The 17046-nt window shown below is 41.7% G+C and overlaps 1 protein-coding gene across 2 annotated transcripts in view; it reads left to right on the plus strand.

The window, feature by feature from the left end:
• The window catches only part of ppwd1 (peptidylprolyl isomerase domain and WD repeat containing 1), a 35700-nt gene extending 20312 nt beyond the window's left edge, over positions 1 to 15388 (plus strand). The window contains exons 6-11 of one of the 2 annotated variants that reach the window (XM_067986677.1): positions 3468 to 3658; positions 9102 to 9291; positions 10100 to 10281; positions 11015 to 11096; positions 12025 to 12207; positions 14848 to 15388. In XM_067986677.1, coding sequence (XP_067842778.1) covers positions 3468 to 3658; positions 9102 to 9291; positions 10100 to 10281; positions 11015 to 11096; positions 12025 to 12207; positions 14848 to 14991 — 972 coding nt within the window. In that variant the 3' untranslated portion in view covers positions 14992 to 15388. The remainder of the gene's footprint in view (positions 1 to 3467; positions 3659 to 9101; positions 9292 to 10099; positions 10282 to 11014; positions 11097 to 12024; positions 12208 to 14847) is intronic. The other variant, XM_067986684.1, reaches the window with a different exon arrangement.
• Positions 15389 to 17046: the final 1658 nt, after the last annotated feature.

Below are 17046 nucleotides of genomic sequence, written 5' to 3' on the forward strand. Positions count from 1 at the left end.
GGGGAAAAATGGAGCTTTAATTTCTGCATGCAGATTCGGAGCTATCATTTGCTTTGTAATTTAGCCTTGGGTCCTGTTCACTATTTAATGTTTTCTTTCCAATCTTTTAGTGTAAGTCAAAGGTGAAATTCTTGCACAGATGGCGCTTCCATTTTGGCAAGCAGTGTGAGACCACCTTGAGGTAGTCTCAGCTTGACACCGTTGCTGACGAGGCCGGCATTTATTGCCCGTCCCTAATTGCCCTTGAGAAGGTGGTGGTGAGCCGCCTTCTTGAACCGCTGCAGTCCATGTGGTGAAGGTTCTCCCACAGTGCTGTTAGGTAGGGAATTCCAGGATTTTGACCCAGCAACGACGAAGGAACGGCGATATATTTCCAAGTCGGGATGGTGTGCGACTTGGAGGGGAACGTGCAGGTGGTGTTGTTCCCATGTGCCTGCTGCTCTTGTCCTTCTAGGTGGTAGAGGTTGCGGGTTTGGGAGATGCTGTCGAAGAAGCCTTGGCGAGTTGCTGCAGTGCATCCTGTGGAAGGTACACACTGCAGCCTTTGTGCGCAGGTGGTGAAGGGAGTGAACGTTTAGGGTGGTGGATGGGGTGCCATTCAAGCGGGCTGCTTTGTCCTGGATGGTGTCTAGCTTCTTGAGTGTTGTTGAAGCTGCACTCATCCAGGCAAGTGGAGAGTATTCCATCACACTCCTGACTTGTGCCTTGTAGATGGTGGAAAGGCTTTGGGGAGTCAGGAGGTGAGTCACTTGCCGCAGAATACCCAGACTCTGACCTGCTCTTGTAGCCACGGTACTTATGTGGCTGGTCCAGTTCAGTTTCTGGTCAATGGTGACCCCCAGGATGTTGATGGTGGGGGATTCGGCGATGGTAATGCCGTTGAATGTCAAGGGGAGGTGGTTAGACTCTCTCTTGTTGGAGATGGTCATTGCCTGGCACTTGTCTGGCGTCAATGTTACTTGCCACTTATCAGCCCAAGCCTGGATGTTGTCCAGGTCTTGCTGCATGCAGGCTTGGACTGCTTCATTATTTGAGGGGTTGCGAATGGAACTGAACAGTGTACAATCATCAGCGAACATCCCCATTTCTGACCTTATGATGGAGGGAAGGTCATTGATGAAGCAGCTGAAGATGGTTGGGCCTAGGACACTGCCCTGAGGAACTCCTGCAGCAATGTCCTGGGGCTGAGATGATTGGCCTCCAACAACCACTACCATCTTCCTTTGTGCTAGGTATGACTCCAGCCACTGGAGAGTTTTCCTCCTGATTCCCATTGACTTCAATTTTACATGGGCTCCTTGGTGCCACACTCGGTCAAATGCTGCCTTGATGTCAAGGGCAGTCACTCTCACCTCACCTCTGGAATTCAGCTCCTTTGTCCATGTTTGGACCAAGGCTGTAATGAGGTCTGGAACCGAGTGGTCCTGGCAGAACCCAAACTGAGCATTAGTGAGTAAGTGCCGCTTGATAGCACTATCGACGACACCTTCCGTCACTTTGCTGATGATTGAGAGTAGGCTGATGGGGCGGTAATTGGCCGGATTGGATTTGTCCTGCTTTTTGTGGACAGGACATACCTGGGCAATTTTCCACATTGTCTGGTAGATGCCAGTGTTGTAGCTGTACTGGAACAGCCTGGCTCGAGACGCAGCTCGTTCTGGAGCACAAGTCGGGGTTGTTGTCGGGGCCCATAGCCATTGATGTATCCAGTGCACTCAGCCGTTTCTTGATATCACGTGGAGTGAATCGAATTGGCTGAAGACTGGCTTCTGTGATGGTGGGGATATCGGGAGGAGGCCGAGATGGATCATCCACTCGACACTCCTGGCTGAAGATGGTTGCAAACGCTTCAGCCTTGTCTCATGCTGGACTCCGCCATCATTGAGGATCGGAATGTTGGCAGAGCCTCCTCCTCCCGTTAGTTGTTTAATTGTCCACCACCATTCACGACTGGATGTGGCAGACTGCAGAGCTTTGATCTGATCCGTTGGTTGTGGAATCGCTTAGCTCTGTCTATAGCATGCATGTAGTCCTGAGTTGTAGCTTCACCAGGTTGGCACCTCATTTTTAGGTACGCCTGGTGCTGCTCCTGGCATGCTCTTCTACACTCCTCATTGAACCAGGGTTGATCCCCTGGCTTGTTTGTAATGGTAGAGTGAGGAATATGCCGGGCCATGAGGTTACAGATTGTGCTGGAATACAATTCTGCTGCTGCTGATGGCCCATAGCGCCTCATGGTTGCCCAGTTTTGAGCTGCTAGATGTGTTCTGAATCTCTCCCATTTAGCACAGTGGTAGTGCTGCACAACACGTTGGATGGTGTCCTCAGTGCAAAGACAGGACTTTGTCTCCACGAGGACTATGCGGTGGTCACTCCTACCAATACTGTCATGGACAGATGCATTTGTGATAGGTAGATTGGTGAGGACGAGGTCAAGCAAGTTTTTCCCTCGTGTTGGTTCGCTCACCACCTGCCGCAGGCCCAGTCTGGCAGCTATGTCCTTCAACACTCGTCCAGCTCGGTCAGTAGTGGTGCTACCGAGCCACTCTTGGTGATGGACATTGAAGTCCCCCACCCAGAGTACGTTTTGTGCCCTTGCTACCCTCAGTGCTTCCTCGAAGTGGTGCTCAACATGGAGGAGGACTGATTCATCAGCTGAGGGAGGGCGGTAGGGGTAATCAGCAGGAGATTTCCTTGCCCATGTTTGACCTGGTGCCATGAGATTTCATGGGGTCCAGAGTCAATGTTGAGGTCTCCCAGGGCCACTCCCTCCTGACTGTATATCACTTTACCGCCACCTCTGGTGGGTCTGTCTTGCTGGTGGGACACAACATACCCAGGGATGGTGATGGAAGAGTCTGGGACGTTGGCTGAAAGTTATGATTCTGTGAGTATGGCTATGTCAGGCTGTTGTTTGACTAGTCTGTGGGACAGCTCTCCCAATTTTGGCACAAGTCCCCAGATGCTAGTGAGGGTCGACTGGGCTTGGTTTGCCGTTGTCGTGTCCGGTCTCCTGGGATTTATTTTTAGCTGTCATTTGGTAGACTGCTCTGTCAGCGCTTCACTATCATTAAGAAATTAACCAGCATTTGGATGCTAGTGAGTGGAGCCCAGTGTCTATGTGTACCATTCTACTTTTCTGAACGAAGAGATGTGGAGCCAGCAGTATAACTCAGCACTGCCAACCATAGATTGCTCTACATTTGCATTGTGGCACAACTGGGTCATTAGTCCCCAGTAGTGTTAAAGCTAAAAGCTTACATGTGATATTTTATTTTCATCACTGCCTGTTTTGAGGCAAATCTCGATAACTTTTCCCCATCGCTTGAAAGTTCTGTAGATCTATTCAGTACCTTCCATGAGTTCCATAGTCCCTATTAAGATTTCTGAAGAATCGTCATTTACAAATATTCTGTAATAAAATTCAGTGTTCTGTGAATTGAGCTTTTTATTTTAATATTTTTAAGATGTTTACAGAATTACAACAGATGCGACAACAGCTTCCTGACATGGAGTTTGGCCGACGTATGGCTGTTGAAAGAGAATTGGAAAAAGTGGATGGAATAAGGCTAACCAATATCATATTTGATGAAACTGGACATTTTGTACTTTATGGTACAATGCTGGGAATCAAAGTAATAAATATAGAAACGAACAGGTATATATCCACAAAAATAAAGAATACTCCATGAAATAAATGTGATAATAGACTGTTAGAACGGCAGTAGTTCGGAATATTTAATATTATGTATATATCCAATTCCCTTTTGAAAGTTACTGTTGAATCTGTTTCCACTACCCTTTCAGATCATAACTCAGTGTTAAAAAAAATGTCCTTTTTTCTCCACCCCCCCCCCCCCCCCCCCACTTAGTTCTTTTGCCAATCATCTTGAATCTGTGTCCTCTGGTTACTGACCCTCCTGCCAGTGGAAAGTTTCTCCCTATCTACTTTATCAAAACCCTTCATAATTTTGTGCACCTCTATTAAATCTCCCCTTAACCTTCTCTGTTCTAAGGAGAACAATCCTAACTTCCCACATCTCTCCACATAACTGAAGTCCCTCATCCCTGGTACCATTCTAGTAAATCTCCTCTGCACCCTCTCCAAGGCCTTGACATCCTTCTAAAATGTGGTGCCTAGAATTGGACACAATACTCCAGCTGGAGCCTAAAAAAGTTGTTTTATAAAGGTATGGCATAAATTCATTGAGTGTGTGTCAGGAAGGGACGGAGAGTTTAATGGTAATAGTGCATCAGTGAATAAGGTCAAATCAGGGAAAAATAGTAAAAAGTTAAAATTAAAGGCACTTTATTTGTAGGCACAAAGCATTCATAACAAGATAGACGAATTAATGGGTAATTAATAGAGATAAATGGGTTTGATCTAGTAGCCATTGCTGAGACGTGGTTACAAGGTGACCAAGGTTGGGAACTAAATATTCCAGGGTACTTGACTTTTTGAAAAGTCAGACAAAAGGGGGTGTAGCCTTGATAATAAAGGATGACATAAAGACAGTAGTGAGAAAGCATCTTGGCTCGGAAGATCAGGAAGTAGATCAGCTGGAAATAAGAAATAACGAGGGGCAGAAAACACTGGTAGGAGTAGTTTATAGGCCCCCTAACTGTAGTTGTAGTGTTGGACAATGTATTAATCAAGAAATAAGAGGAGCTTGTTTTATTTTTTATTCGTTCATGGGATGTGGGTGTTGCTGGCAAGACCAGCATTATTGCCCATCCCTAATTGCCCTTGAGAAGGTGGTGGTGAGCCGCCACCTTGAACCGCTGCAGTCCGTGTGGTGAAGGTTTTTCCACTGTGCTGTTAGGTAGGGAGTTCCAGGATTTTGACCCAGCGACGATGAAGGAACGGCGATATATTTCCAAGTCGGGATGGTGTGTGACTTGGAGGGGAACATGCAGGAGGTGGTGTTCCCATGTGCTGCTCTTGTCCTTCTAGGTGGTAGAGGTCACGGGTTTGGGAGGTGCTGTCAAAGAAGCCTTGGCGAGTTGCTGCACTGCATTCCGTAGATGGTGTACACTGCAGCCATTGGTGGTGAAGGGAGTGAATGTTTAGGGTGGTGGATGGGGTGCCAATCAAGTGGGCTGCTTTGTCCTGGATGGTGTCGAATGTCTTGAGTGTTGTTGGAGCTGGAAATTGTGGGGAATTTTAATCTTCATATAGACTGGGCAAATCAAATTGGCAAAAATAGTTTGGAGGACAAGTTCATGGAATGCATTGGAGATAGTTTGCTAGAACAACCAGGGAACAGGCTATTTTAGATCTTGTCTTGTGTAATGAGACAGGGTTAATTGGTAATCTCATAGTAAGGGATCCTCTGGGGAAGTGATCATAATAAGATAGAATTTCACATTGAGTTCGAGAGTGACGTACTTAAGTCCGAAACTAGAGTCTTAAACTTGAACAAAGCCAATTACATGGGTATGAGGGGCGAGTTGGCTAAGACTGATTGGGAAATTAGATTAAAAGATATGATAGTAGATAAGCAATGGTGAACATTTAAAGAAATATTTCATGATTCTCGACGAATATATATTCCATTGAGGAATAAAAAACTTCACAGGAAAAGTGATCCATCTGTGGCTAACTAAAGAAGTTAAGGATATTAGATTAAAAGAAGAGGCCTATAATGTTGCCATGAACAGTAGTAAGCCCGAGGATTGGGAGTGTTTTAGAAACCAGTATAGGATGATCAAGAAATTGATAGAGGGAGAAAATAGAATACGAGAGTAAACTAATGAAATATAAAAAGATTGTAAGAGCTTCTACAAGTATGTAAAAAGGAAGAGATTAGCAAAAGTAAACGTGGGTCCCTTAAAGGCTGAGACAGGAGAAATTATAATGGGGAATAAGGAAATGGCAGAGATGTTAAACAAATATTTTGTATCTGTCTTCGCAATAGAGGACACAACAAACATACCAGAAATAGTGGGGAACCAAGGTTCTAACGAGATTGAGGATCAGCCATGATCTTATTGAATGGCGGAGCAGGCTAGAGGGGCCGTAGGGCCTACTCCTGCTCCTATTTTTTATGTTCTTGCTTTTGTACTTTATGCCTCTCTTTATAAAGCCATGCTTTATGCTTTTTAAATAGCTGCATGCTTTTTAAACTTTTTTGCTAGTTCCTTCTCCATGGTTGAATAGCTGACATACTCGTTGTCCAGCCTCTCAAAAAGCCATTGGAAGTTATAAGGAACCAATATAATCTACTTGAGAATCTGTAGTAGTTCATAGCTTTATATTCCTCTGATTTCACTATGAACAGCGTAAATATCTGCAATTTACTAAATCAGTATTACCAAAATGCATTGTGAATGAAAATGTTTTTGATCGTTTTGCTTTGCCCATTTATTGCTTCATATTAGTACCTTCCGGTCTGGTGGATGCCAACTGAAGTCTTTCTCTTCAGTGACAGCATAAGCTTCCAGTATAGGTTAAGCTTGTGGTACACCAGATGTTTGCCAAATCATAAGGAGAATTATTTGGACAATGGAAGATTGAACTGAATCAGCTGACCATGGACGGCTTAACAGCAATTTACATTTTGTTGCACAGAGCCATGGCCAGAACCTATCTGGAGTAATGATTCAGTTTTGGACACGAACATCAGGAAAGATGTATTGGCCTTGGAGAGGGTACAGCGCAGATTCATCAGAATTATACTAGGACTTAAATAGTTAAATTATGAGGACAGGTTGCATAAATTTGGCTTGTATTCCCTTGAGTTCAGAAAGTTGAGGGATGATCGAATTGAGGTATTTAAAATATTAAAAGGATTTGATAGGGTAGGTACAGAGATTTCCTCTGATGGGGAGTCAAGAACAAGGGCAGTGGAAATCTGGAACTCACTCCCCGAAAGGCGCTGGATGCCGGGTCAATTGAAATTGTCAAGACTGAGATCGTTAGGTTTTTGTTAGGTAAGGAGGTCAAGGGATATGGAGCAAAGGTGCGATAAATGGAGTTGAGGTACAGACCAGCCATGATCTAATTGAATGGCAGAGCCGGCTCAAGGGACTGAATGGCCTACTCCTGTTCCAATGTTCCTAGTGCTCCTCAAGTACAGAAAGAGGTCTAAAAGTATTTTACATGACAGAGGAAAAGGTGGACACTGAGCCAGAGGGAGAAATGAAACAGAAAAGTTGGTGGGCAAAGGCTAGAAAAAGAGAGGTTTTTAAAAAGGCTTTTGAAAGTGAGATATTTAGGGAGAGAGTTCCAGAGAACTGGAGCATAGTGGCTGAAGAGTGGCCACCAATGGTTGAGTGGCAGGAGGGGAATGAAGAGAGAACTGGAGTTGGAGAAGCAGAGGATGCATATGAGGGTGTACAGGCAGAGGAGATTTTTTTATGGTAAGTGGAGTGAGGTCATGGAGCGATTTGAAAACGAGGATCTTGAAATCAGTTTGCAGGAGCAGAGGGAGGCAATGGAGTTGTGACGCAGTGAAGGGTAAGGGGAGAATTTTTTTAAAATCCTGAACAGAATTGACACAAATATTAGCCCCACCTTAGTGAAAGTGGTTTTCAAAGGACAGCAAAACACAAGATTTTGCTCCTTAGTTCAGGTTCTCCAATTGGAATGTTTAGAATCATAGAAGTTTACAACATGGAAACAGGCCCTTCGGCCCAACGTGTCCATGTCGCCCAGTTTATACCACTAAGCTAGTCCCAATTGCCTGCACTTGGCCCATATCCCTCTATACCCATCTTACCCATGTAACTGTCCAAATGCTACTGCCTCTGGCAGCTCGTTCCAGACACTCACCACCCTTTGAGTGAAAAAATTGCCCCTCTGGACCCTTTTGTATCTCTCCCCTCTCGCCTTAAATCTATGCCCCCTCGTTATAGACTCCCCTACCTTTGGGAAAAGATTTTGACTATCTACCTTATCTATGCCCCTCATTATTTTATAGACTTCTATAAGATCACCACTAAACCTCCTACTCTCCAGGGAAAAAAGTCTCAGTCTATCCAACCTCTCCCTATAAGTCAAACCATCAAGTCCCGGTAGCATCCTAGTAAATCTTTTCTGCACTCTTTCTAGTTTAATAATATCCTTTCTATAATAGGGTGACCAGAACTGTACACAGTATTCCAAGTGTGACCTTACTAATGTCTTGTACAACTTCAACAAGACATCCCAACTCCTGTATTCAATGTTCTGACCAATGAAACCAAGCATGCTGAATGCCTTCTTCACCACCCTATCCACCTGTGACTCCACTTTCAAGGAGCTATGAACCTGTACTCCTAGATCTTTGTTCTATAACTCTCCCCAACACCCTACCATTAACGGAGTAGGTCCTGGCCCGATTCGATCTACCAAAATGCATCACCTCACATTTATCTAAATTAAACTCCATCTGCCATTCATCGGCCCACTGGCCCAATTTATCAAGATCCCGTTGCAATCCTAGATAACCTTCTTCACTGTCCACAATGCCACCAATCTTGGTGTCATCTGCAAATTTACTAACCATGCCTCCTAAATTCTCATCCAAATCATTAATATAAATAACAAATAATAGCGGACCCAGCACCGATCCCTGAGGCACACCGCTGGTCACAGGCCTCCAGTTTGAAAAACAACCCTCTACAACCACCCTCTGTCTTCTGTCGTCAATCCAATTTTGTATCCAATTGGCTACCTCACCTTGGATCCCGTGAGATTTAACCTTATGTAACAACCTACCATGCGGTACCTTGTCAAAGGCTTTGCTAAAGTCCATGTAGACCACATCTACTGCACAGCCCTCATCTATCTTCTTGGTTACCCCTTCAAATTCGTGAGACATTATTTTCCTCTCACAAAACCATGCTGACTGTTCCTAATCAGTCCCTGCCTCTCCAAATGCCTGTTTGTTTGTGATTGTGTTGTTCTTCTATTGCATTACATTTTCTTTACTTCCTCTCCAAGTTACTGCTCAAGTGAGACGCACAGAAACGATAACAAGACAGTTATAGAGGGCTTTAAAATGATTCAGTGAAACTAAAGGTGGTGAGGAATAATATATTGCTGTGCTTCAGTGATATGAATAGATTGTGATGGTGTCATTTGAGAAAGAAATTAAAACTTTTTTCCCCCTCTTAAGGTGTGTGCGAATCTTGGGTAAACAAGAAAATATACGAGTGGTGCAGCTGGGCTTGTTCCAAGGTGCAGTTAAACAGGCGCAGGTTGTAATGACTGTGGAGATGAAAGCTTCTGACAACCCTGTGCTACAAAATGTTCAACAGGACCCAACTGTATTCTGTACAGCATTTAAAAAGAATCGATTTTATATGGTAGGTGGGAATTCATGAATGTGCAGATTGGTCAGTAACTTCAGTAGTATTACAAGTTTTAACGATTTTTCTTCTTTCCCAACACTTCAGAAAAGGGTGTCATTGCACATCTGTGTTAAAAGGTTACGGTTCCTTGAAGCAGAATGACTTAGTTTTAAAAAGATAAAACCTGACTCTATGTATGGGATGAAATGACAATGTGATTTTATTTCTTTATTGTAAACAAGCTTTCGGAGGCCTGGACTATAACTTGGTGTTGTAAAATTGTTTACAATAAAGAAATAAAATCACATTGTCACCTGACGAAGGAGGAAGCCTCCGAAAGCTTGTGAATTTAAAATAAAATTGCTGGACTATAACTTGGTGTTGTAAAATTGTTTACAATTGTCAACCCCAGTCCATCACCGGCATCTTCACATTATTTCTTTATGGGAGAGGTGTCCAAGCTTTTTGTTGGGGGGCCACGTACAAAGTTCAAATCAATATTAGCATTAATTTGCATACTCATACTACCAGATATTGGTGGTCTGATTTATGATTTAATTTACCAATGAGGCAACAGAGTAATGAATAGCCCATAAAATTCAAACTGGACAAACCAATGGTTAAGGAATAAGCACAAATCAGACAGAGTTGCCTGGGCTTCAAGGACTGCATTTCCAGGGCCATGTGTCCCCCAAGCTGCAGTTTGAACATCCCTGCTTTACGAGATGCAAAAGATCTTTAACATAAGTAGTTGTTCTATACATAATGGTGAATTTACCTTTTTAAATGTGTTCTGTAACTAGTCTGATTTTATTATTTAAAGTTTACAAAGAGGGAACCAGAGGACACAAAGAGTGCTGAGTCTGATCGAGATGTCTTCAATGAGAAACCCTCCAAGGAGGAGGTTATGGCTGCCACACAAGCAGATGGCCCTAAGCGTGTTTCAGACAGTGCAGTTATCCACACAACTATGGGTGATGTGCATGTTAAGCTCTTCCCTGTTGAGTAAGTTTACTGGTGTATTTTGAGCTATTCTGTTGTGAAATTTGAAACACAAATTAAATCAGCAATAAATCACTTGCCTGATTAGTTTAGTGTGGCAATTGATCACTTCACAACTGCAAACCAATTGAGATTTTAAAAATATTAACTCAAAAGAACTTTATTTGTCTGCTTTAAAAAAAAAGTTGGTAAATTGTATCGCAATTTTCAGCTTTGTGGACTGCAGAGTTGTTATCAAGTTACATGTTTGCCATAAGAAGTCATGCATGAAAATTCTGTTGTGATTTAAAACCATGTTCTGTGCTGGGCCAGAAGAGGGTTGTACTTACAATCTACAGTTATCCCTCTTTTTAAAAAAAAAAAATTTCCTGCTGGACAACTTGACATGGTGAGTGTCCAGCACAATTTGTAATCTTCTCCAGTAGGTGAAATTAGAGGTATTTTACACCTTTTGGGGGAGGGGGAAGAAAAAGAGTACTTTTACATTTTTAGATGATCAATCCTGATCTCTTCTCTTAATGCATTTCTTCTGGTAAAAGTTACATTGAGTGTGCAGCACAGAAACAGGCTATTTGGCCCAACTGGTCTATGCCAGCATTTATGCTCCACACGAGCCTCCTCCCTCCCTACTTCATCTAACCCTATCAGTATACCCTTCTATTTTCTCCTTTGTGTGCTATTCTAGCGTCCCTTTAAATGCATCAATAACCAATACTTTTTATTTTCTTGTATGTAGGTGTCCAAAAACTGTGGAGAATTTCTGCGTACACAGCAGAAATGGATATTACAATGGACATATATGTCATCGTGTCATTAAGGTATTTTTGTCTGATCTCTTGTTGCTAAAGTCCATGTTATAATTTTAAAAACTGGATGCATGTTTCATTTTTATAAAAATATGGTAACTGTTGCTATAGAACCTCAATATATAGAAACTCCACTGAGGAGAAGGTTCTGTTGTAAGTTTTTTTTTCCACTTCTGGGAATTAATTTCTTTTCTTACAGGCTTAGTCCACCTTACCCAAACAGTTTAACCTAAAATACAATGTGCAGATGCTGGGTGCTGACATTGCTTGATTGGGTGATTTGCATAGTTAAACAGCCTAATTTTATACAAACATTTATTTAAAAATAGTATGGACAATACAAAGTTTAACACAAACTTGTATGTTCCAGCATCGAATGATCTGTGATTCCAAAAGTAGTGATATTTAGGTGTATCATGAAATTGAGTGACAGCAGAACAAGAGCAATGAGAACTTGATGCATCAGTTCCTTACGTAGGAACAGGAGTAGGCCATTTAGCTCCTCGAGTCTGTTCTGCTATTCAGTGAGAGGTCATGGCTGATCCATGACCTAACTTCATATACCCACCTTAACCAAAGGTATTAAGGATAGGGGGCCAACAAAAATCTGTCCATCTCCCATTTAAACCAAATTTAAAAGCACCAAAATCAGTGGCACAAAGTTACATCAAAACGGATAAAACCTTGTGGAACATAAGTTCTCTAGTGGTTTACTGTTCAGATTCTTCTGCTAATTATAATGAGAACAGAATATATTGCACTGGGGCATTTGTTGCAATGAAGCTTGACTGTAGAATGATTCCAAAAAAGAGAAAAATTTATGTCAGTTACTCCATTCTGTTGGGTGATGAATCAGTCAAGGAAAAGACATGTAGTAAATGTAAGACAGTACATTTAAAGCATCTGCAAAGATGATTTGAATTCATGCATCTTTTCACAGGGTTTCATGATTCAAACTGGAGATCCAACTGGCACAGGGATGGGGGGAGAAAGTATTTGGGGAGGAGAATTTGAAGATGAATTTCACCCAACATTGAGGCATGATCGACCATATACACTCAGTATGGCCAATGCAGGTGCTAACAGTAATGGATCCCAGTTCTTTGTAACTGTTGTACCTACAGTAAGTCTTTACAGTTCACCTTGTTTGCTTTTATTCAGAATTGAATGCTAATGCTTAATAATAGATTTAATTGAATGTCTCAAAAACCTTAACCTGTGAAAAATATATTCTCAAAGAAAATGATAGGTATTTAAATTAGGAATTGAATCTAATTTAAAATTACCGTTGCCATTGTAAAAACACTTGGGGAAACTTACTTCCTGAATCCAGTGCTTTATTGCAGTCTTGGGTCGGGTAAATGGCTTATCTGCTACAACCATAAATTTCCAGTTAAGTGCTGCAGAGCTAATTGCTCAACAGTAATCTATCCGGTGGACAGAAAACTTGACTGAAAAGGTAATCGAAGGCTGGAATTTAAATTGATTAGCATTCTAGCATTAGAGTGAGCAATTTTGCCAAGTTAAACAAATTGTGAGGAAAATGTCATTCTTGTTTTGGCTTGGTAGCTGTCTCAGCCAAATTCAATACGTATGTTGCAAGGTTGCTTTGAACTGTAGGCTTTAGGGGAGGGACCAATCTACTTTTGAACGAACTATGAAAAGGGAGGCTGAAAAGATTGTTTATAGTTAACTACTTTATGCACTGCATAGTGAATGTATGGAATGGACTTCAGTGGAGGCTGATTGTATCAGCAAATTGAGAGTTGGATAAGTACATGGGGGAAAGAAAAATTGGGTTGAGAGGTATTGTGGGATATGCCATTTCTTAGGTACTGAGACCAGTCAGATGGATTGCACAGGTCTTTTCTGGTCCTGTACAATTAAACGTATAATGGCTAATTATTTTTGAGTCTAGATGTGAAAATCTAGAAGCAGAAGGATATATAAGTGGCTATTGGAAAAGGATAGTCAAACCAATAGGAATCTTTATAGGAAAAGAAAAGGTGAACTAGCTAACTTCCAGTCAGAAAAGATTGCAAGCACGATGTATATAACAGTTTTCTATAAAAGAATACCTTCAAATTAAGTTGGAACTCATTGTTTTCTTCCACTCGAACTTAAGATTGTACCTCAACTCCACTTTCCCGCTCTAGCCCCGTATCTCTTTATTCCCTTAGTGACCCAAAATCTATCGATCTCAGTCTTGAATATACTCAGTGACTGAGCATTCACAGCCCTTTGAGTGAAGAAATTTCTCCTCATCTCGGTCCTAAATGGCTGACCCCTTATCCTGAGACTATGACCCTGTTCCAGACTCTCCAGCCAGGGGAAACAGCCTCTCAGCATCTACCTTGTCAAGCCCTCTCAGAATTTTATACATTTCAATGAGATCACCTCTTATTCTTCTAAACTCCAGAGAATATAGGCCCATTCTACTCAATCTCTCATCCTAGGAATCAATCTCGTGAACCTTTGTCACACGCCCTCTAAGGCAAATATGTCCTTGCTTCGGTAAGGAGACCAAAACTGTACACAGTACTCCAGGTGTGGTCTCACCAGAACCCTATATAATTGCAGCAAGACCTCCTTACTCTTATACTGCAACTCCCTTGCAGTAAAGGCTAACATACCATTTGCCTTCCTAATTGCTTGCTGTACCTGCATGTTAACTTTGTGATTCATGTACAATGACACCCAAATCCCTCTGACTACCAACATTTCTTAGCCTCTCACCTTTTAAAAAATATTTGCTTTTCTATTCTTCCCACCAAAGTTGATAATTTCACATTTCCCCATATTATACTCGCCCAGTCACCTAATCTGTCTATCCCTTTGCAGCCTCCTCGCAGCTTACTTTCCAAACTTGGATACACGGTCCCCTCATCTAAGTCATTGAGACAGACACACACACACACACACACCCCTACCTAACAGCTGAGGCCCAAGCACTGATCCTTGTGGCACCCCACTAGTTACAACCTGAAAATGACCCATTTATTCCTACTGTTTTCTGTCTGTTAACCAATCCTCAATCCATGCTAATATATTACCCCCAAGCCTACGAGCCCTAATCTTGTGTGGCACCTTATCCACCCTGCTAGTTACATCCTCAGGAAACTCTAATAGATTTGTGAAACGCTATTTCCTTTTCATAAAACCATGTTGATTGCTTCATATGATTTTCTAAGTGCCCTGTTACTATATCCTTAATAGAGTCTGGCATTTTCCCTACTAATGATGTCAGGCTAACTGGCCTATAGTACCCTGTTTTCTCTCTACCCTCCTTTCTCTCTACCCTCCTTTCTTGAATAGCAGGGTTACATTTGCTACCTTCCGATCCATGGGGACTGTTCTAGAATCTAGGGAATTTTGGAAGATCAAAACCAATGCATCCAAATAATGCTGATGGGAACTTGGGACCCAGAAGTGAAAGGCCAATTTCTAACATCCACTGATCCAAAAACACAATGCAGAGTATCTCTGTTGTCGAGTTGGTTTTTAATGCTCAGAAGTTCAGAAAACATCTTGGTAAAATAGAGCCTCTGGCTTTCCCCCTCCCTAATTACTATCGTATTTGAGCTCTTGCTTATATAAACTTGACCATTATTTATGTGGGACTTTAAAAAGCTTTAAATTTAATGATTTGTGAAGTTTCCATATTAAATTAAGGGTCATTTTTTGTTGTGAAATATTAATGTATAGAGTTTAAGAAAATAACCCTTGGTAAAAAGTGCTTCAGTTTTTGTTTTAATATTTCTAGCCATGGCTTGACAACAAACACACAGTTTTTGGCCGTGTGACAAAAGGAATGGAAGTGGTTCAGAGGATTGCCAATGTGAAGTGTAACCCAAAAACAGACAAGCCCTATGAAGATATCAATATTATCAACATTACTGTAAAATAAAACATACAAGTTTAACTAAATTTAAGATGTCTTTGAAGATTACATGTTTCCATTTTGTGAAAGTAATTTTGTAACTTTTTAAAGAGATGTGTGTTTCAATGTCAACCTGTGCCATGCCAATGTATAACACAAATAATGGAAAATTATATCCCTTTTTAGACAAGTGATACTCATGGTGCTGCTTCCTTTTTATCTGATTTTCAGTAGACCTTATGATCAATGTACCTTTAGGCCTCCACTTACAACCTGTTCCAATGTGTGATGTTGACTGAGTTAGAATTAAATGCCTTTTCCTCTCCTACAGCAAAAATGCAAAGTGATGTTGAGAACAACCAAATTATTTTGCTTTCATACTGTAAAGTTAAGGGCCCTCCAAGTACAACAACCTAACGACCTCAGCAATTCTTTGCTTGCACTAGGTAACTATCTGCAGTGACATCATTGAAATCACTGGTCAGTGTGTGCGAATTGTAGGCAGACCTGTACAAGGACACCCAGGTCTTGTTGCACCTCCCCTTTTCCCAATCTATCACCATTCAGATAATCTACCTTTCTGTTTTTACAACCAAAGTGGATAACCTCATATATCCACGTTATACTGCATCAGCCATGTTCTTGCCCACTCACCCAACTTGTCTAAATCACATTGGAGCCTCTTTGCATCCTCCTCACAGCTCACATTCCACCCCAGCTTTGTGTCGTCTGCAAACTTGGAAATGTTACATTCAGATCCCTCATCCAATTCATTGATGTATATTGTGAATAGTTGGGGCCCAAGTACTGATCCCTGCGGTACCCCACTAGACACTGCCTGCCACCTGGAAAAAGACCTGTTTATTCCTACTCTCTGTTTCCTGTCTGTCAACTAATTCTCAATCCATGCCAGTATATTTCCCCCCTTGTGAAGACACAACCAAAGTATGTGTTTAATTGTTCTGCCATTTCTTTGTTCCCCATGATAATTTCCCCCATTTCTGACTGTAAGGGACCTACATTTGTCTTCACTAATCTTTTTCTCGACATATTTATAGAAGCTTTTACAGTCAGTTTTTATGTTCCCTGCTGGTTTACTCTCATACACTATTTTCCCCCTCTTAATCAATCAATCTCTTTGTTCTCCTTTGCTGAATTCTAAACTGCTCCCAATCCTCAGGCTTGCTGCTTTTTTTGGCAATTTTATATATCTCCTCTTTGGATCTAATACTATCCCAAATTTATTTTGTAAGCCACGGTTGAGCCGCCTTTCCTGTTTTATTTTTGCACCAGACAGGAATGAATAATTGTTGTAATTCCTGCATATGTTCTTTAAATATTAGCCATTGCCTATCCATCGTCATCCCTTTTAGTAAAGTTCCCCAATCTATCCTAGCCAACTCACACCTCATACTTTTGTAATTTCCTCTATTTAGATTCAGGACCCTAGTTTCAGATTCAACTACTTCACTCTCCATCTTAATGAGGAATTCTGTGTTATGGTCGCTCTTCCCTAAGGGACCCTGCACAATAAGATTGTTAATTAATCCTTTCTCATTGCACAATACCCAGTCTAGGATCACCTGTTCTCTAGTTGGTTCCTCAACATATTGGTCTAGAAATCCATCATGTACACACTCCAGGAATTCCTCCCCCACATTATTATTGCGAATTTGGTTTGACCAATCTATATGTACATTAAAGTCACCCATGATTATAATTGTACCCTTCTTGCATGCGTCTCTAATTTCCTGTTTAATGCCTCCCCTACATCTCCACGACTGTTTAAGGGCCTATGGACAACCCCCACCAACATTTTCTGCCCCTTGGTGTTTCTTAGCTCCACCCATACAGATTCCACATCGTGATTTTCCGACCCAATATCCTTCCTCACTATTGCATTGATTTCCTCCTTTACTAACAACGCTACCCCACCTCCTTTCCCTTTTTGCCTGTCCTTCCTAAACATTGAATACCCCTGGATGTTCAGTTCCCATCCTTGGTCACCCTGCAGCCATGTCTCTGTAATCGCAACAATATCGTACCCGTTGCTATCTATCTGCACTGTTAATTCATCTACCT

This window comes from Heptranchias perlo, chromosome 1 (assembly GCF_035084215.1).
Source record: "Heptranchias perlo isolate sHepPer1 chromosome 1, sHepPer1.hap1, whole genome shotgun sequence".
NCBI lineage: Eukaryota > Metazoa > Chordata > Chondrichthyes > Hexanchiformes > Hexanchidae > Heptranchias > Heptranchias perlo.